The following is a 4,443-nucleotide window of genomic DNA, read 5'->3' on the forward strand; positions in this document are numbered from 1 at the left end:
ATTCTAAAGCATGGTAACACTTTGCTACAAGTGCTAGGAGTACCAAGGGTTGCATATAAAGAGAGTATGGCCTCACATTGGAGTTTACTGCTTAAATGGTGGCCCTTAGGGGTGTTTAAAGGTCTTATCTCGCTCAAGGAATTATGCTAGACTCGAATTAAGGGTTATGGAAGTGACTAGGGCTCAAAATGGACACTTTATGGAGTTTATGGTTTTTGAACCGCTCCTTGGGGAGTTTACGGTCGTAAACACATGGGTTTACGGCTGTAAACTCATTTTTTTCCATTTTTCTTATGATTTGGTGGTTCTAGGTTAAGAATGCAAGGTTCTAGTCCCATAAACAAGCCATATAAGGTGTTAAGGGCATCAAAACACCCTTTGGGAGGTGTTTACGGTTTTGGGAGATCCCCAAACCTTAAACTCACATGAACATGGGGAAATGATGATTTTCGAGTGCTAAACTCATCAAGGAAGCGAGTTATGCTAGTTGTCAAGGCTTAGAATGAACCAAGGCACACTTTGGCACCCATTTTAGGGTTTACGGTCCAAGAACACCTTGGACCGTAAACACCTTATTCTTGGTGTTTCTTGGATGATTTCTTGACATATGGAAGTATAACAAGCATTAATGTACGCTAGGATAGAAGAACTTACGTATACGAGGGTTGGGGACGAAAGCTTGACGATCCTTGGGAGAGAAATTGGGTTTTTCTCTAGCTGGAAATGGAAGAAATGAAGAAAAATGGCTAAGTGCCATATATATAGTCATTGGGGTTTATGGTCTAAACTCCGAGTTTACTCCCGTAAACTCCAAATTTTTGGAGTTTCGCGACTTACGTTAAACCCGACAACTCTAAATTTTACTTCCTTATTTTTGGTTCGTTTGACGAATATTATTTAAAATATTCCAACGGGCTTAAATCCGGCCAACAATATTTTGAGATAAATTTGGCTAACTTTTGGATTGCTTAATTGCAGAGTTTAATACAATTAAAAATTTTGGGATGTCACATTTGGTTTTCCATAACTTGAGGAAAAGTTGTGGAATCCATTAAAGGTCATTTAGATCATCTAATAAACAAACAAACATGTCAAGAAAAACTATGATCTAGATTAAACTCATATGAACAAGATAATTCAAATCAAACAATTTTCATGTAATTAGCCTAACCATTAAACTAATACAAAACATGAAACTTTTGACAATTATCTTTTGAATTGGATTAGAATGATCATTACCACATCAAAAATAGGTTTATAAGTTCAAAAACGGCTTATGGTAATGATTCTAGTCCTATTCCAGCTTTAAAAGTCGAAAATCTGCACTCTGGGCCTCCTACTCGTCGGATGTATGAACAAACTCGGCGAGTTGGTCAGATTTTGCCTTGGACTCGGCGAGTCCACTAGTGGACCCGGCGAGTCCACTGTTCAGAAAGCTAGTTTTTTTATTTTTTAGCAATTGCATCAAGTATAATTGAAAACCAAACCTGTCTCTGATACCACCAATGGGTTTTGAGCATTCTAACACTCCTATGGTGTGCATGCAACCCTATGTGCCTTGGATCTATGTTTTCACTATTATAAATGAAAATATACAAAATTCCAAAGCATCATCCTAACTAGCATATTATGGAGCAACTATACTACAAAAGTCTAGTTAGATGACATGCCCTTTGATGGAGCTTGAAGTCTTGAACCTTTAAGAGCTTAGCCCCAATAGTGTTGAAGCCTCAAATGGAATCACACAACACCACCAACAAATGGAATAACTTGAGAAGAAGGTTACTTTGGTTCTCCTTATGAAATCGGCCCTTGCCCTCACTTTGTGTATCCACTAGTGTCATTTCATGAACCATGGGATCCTTTATATAGTGTGGCTCAGTAGGGTTATACCATGTAAACCCTAATGTGCATGAGTTTCCATTTCCTTCATGATCCATGGGTTTTAACCTCCATGGAGTATCCATGGGTTAAGCCCAACATGAAGGATAATGGATCACAAGCCCACATATATAAGAATGAATGATTTACATAATCAATCCTCATATATTTAATTAGTCTCTTTTGATCACAAAATTAATTCCAAATTAATTTTTGATCAATACTAATTAAATAATATGATTTCATATTAATATATTAGAACTTATAATATATTAATATAAATCATAAATAACCTTTTCTCACTTGTCTATCTAATTGTTCTGATGCCATGCAACCCAAATGGACCATGCTACTCTCGGGTCGAGTACATACCAATAATAGTTATGGGCTTAGACATCTAATCCAACACAACTAACTTAATTTTGTGATGATATAAACTTCTACCAACACTATTGGTTGCCTTATGTATGCAAATTATGCACAAAGCAGGATCACATAGACTGTTGAATGAATGATTCTAACCTAAGCCCACCACCAGACAACGAACAAGAAATCAACCCAAATCAGTCCTTCTAGGGCTATATGATCCTAATCATATATAATTTTTAAAGCATACACTTAGCAGTCAATTCCAAAAACATAGATTCCAAATCTAACATAGCATCCAATTCCTCTTAGGCTACAAGGCATCACAAATCAGGTCATTCTATCATGAAATTTCTGAAGGTATCCTTAGCCTACTCACTATCAGGCGTAAAAGGCATCTCTCCTAAGCAGGCATTCTAGCATGTAACACTGATCAGATCCTTATTCTAACTTCTAGCATGTGTATCATACTATAACACATACAACATATCAACAAGTATGAGTATTTTTGGAAACTCTTACTTGTGCTCGGCTGATTGCACGTATAGCACCCTTTTCCTTTACAAAACCTTTTTAGAAAATCATTTTCTTTTAAAAGATCTTAGAAATCCTCAGTTTGAGTTTAGAAACACCGAAGAATGTACCCAACTCCCTCAAACCAAGGCTCTGAAACCAACATGTAACATCCCAAAACTACCGATTAAAAATTTTCATTTTTAGTAATTCAAAACCATTCATTCATTAACCCAAAAGACAATCAGAGTATAAGTATTCTCAAAACATCATAGTAAAATCATAAGTAATCAATGCGGAATAAATCTCTAGGGGATGCAGTGTGATCAAGTCGGACTCTTCCTTTTGAACCAGAAGCACCTGAAAACATTTTAAACATAAACCATAATCACAAATCTTAGTGAGTTCCCAAAAGTACCACATACCATACATACAATTGGGACCATCCCTGAGGTTTTTTTCAACCAGAACATGGAATAATGGGCCCAACATTGGGGTCTATTCAAACCAAACATACAATAATGGGCCCAGCCTTAGGGTTTCTTTCAACCCGAACATGAAATAATGGGCCTAGCCTATTACAGGGTGTTATTTTGTATCATAATTGACCATTTTATGGTCTGATTATGTTTCCTTTTCTTTAGACCTGGTTGCTATAGTTTCCTTGTTTTCTCTTCCTAATCTGTATTTGTATTGACGGTTCCTTAGTATTCAATTGAAGTCTTTTTACTGATTTCTTCATGGTATCAGAGAGGATACTTTTCTTATATTCAAAACCCTAAAATCACAGTTTCACCATGACCAGTGGTGAGCAGAGTAAACAGAAGAATGAGGGAGAGTCCATAGACTCAAACTCACCATTCTACATACACGCTTCCGATTATCCTAAACAGATGCAAGTAAACGAGGTGCTGACCGATTCCAACTACAATGATTGGGCACAAGAGATGACAAATTTCTTGTTTGCCAAGAACAAGATTGGCTTTATTGATGGCTCGATAAAGAAACCAGAAAAAAAATGAATCTAGTTACATGGCCTGGATGCGTTGCGATGCAATGATAAAGGGTTGGCTCACCACAGCCATGGAGAAAGAAATATGTGGCAGTGTCAAGTATGCTAACAGTGCTACTGAGATATGGGATGATCTAAAGGAGAGGTTTGGCAAGGAAAGTGCACCGAGAGTTTACGAGTTGAAACAGGCACTCATGGGTACTCGACAAGATGGGACTTCCGTCTCAGCCTACTACACAAAGTTACGAGGACTATGGGATGAAATACAATCTGTATTACCGATTCCCCATTGCATGTGTGAAGGATGTAAGTGCGGGCTTGGAAGAAAACTTGTTGAACTCAAAGAGAAGGAGAGAATGTACGAGTTCTTGATGGGTCTTGACAGTGAATTTTCTGTGATACGGACCCAGATCTTAGCAACAAAACCAACACCAAGTTTAGGGACGGCTTACCACCTGGTTGCGGAAGATGAACAACAAAGAGCTGCTTCCTTTAACAAGAAGACGACCCAAGAGGCGGCTGCCTTTCAAGCTTTTATTCCAGCCAAACGTGAAGGACAACAACAAAAGAAAGGGGCACAAAGGACCAACAAAGGTGCTCTTGATAACAAAACTGAACATTGCAACTTCTGTGGGAGAGATGGGCACAACCAGGAAGGGTGTTTCAAATGA

At 37.9% G+C, this 4,443-nt stretch overlaps 1 protein-coding gene across 1 annotated transcript; it reads left to right on the top strand.

The window, feature by feature from the left end:
* The first annotated feature begins 3,792 nt into the window (after positions 1–3,792).
* On the top strand, positions 3,793–4,443 carry LOC145059958 (uncharacterized). Its single transcript, XM_079007712.1, has one exon. The coding sequence runs from the start codon at positions 3,793–3,795 to the stop codon at positions 4,441–4,443; it is 651 nt and encodes a 216-aa protein (XP_078863838.1).

This window comes from Lactuca serriola, chromosome 6, assembly GCF_051521515.1.
Source record: "Lactuca serriola cultivar US96UC23 chromosome 6, Lser_US96UC23_V15, whole genome shotgun sequence".
Lineage (NCBI taxonomy): Eukaryota > Viridiplantae > Streptophyta > Magnoliopsida > Asterales > Asteraceae > Lactuca > Lactuca serriola.

Bases quoted from the DNA above. Each gene is read 5' to 3' on its own strand.
- LOC145059958 (XM_079007712.1), top strand. From the start codon at position 3,793: ATGGCCTGGATGCGTTGCGATGCAATGATAAAGGGTTGGCTCACCACA.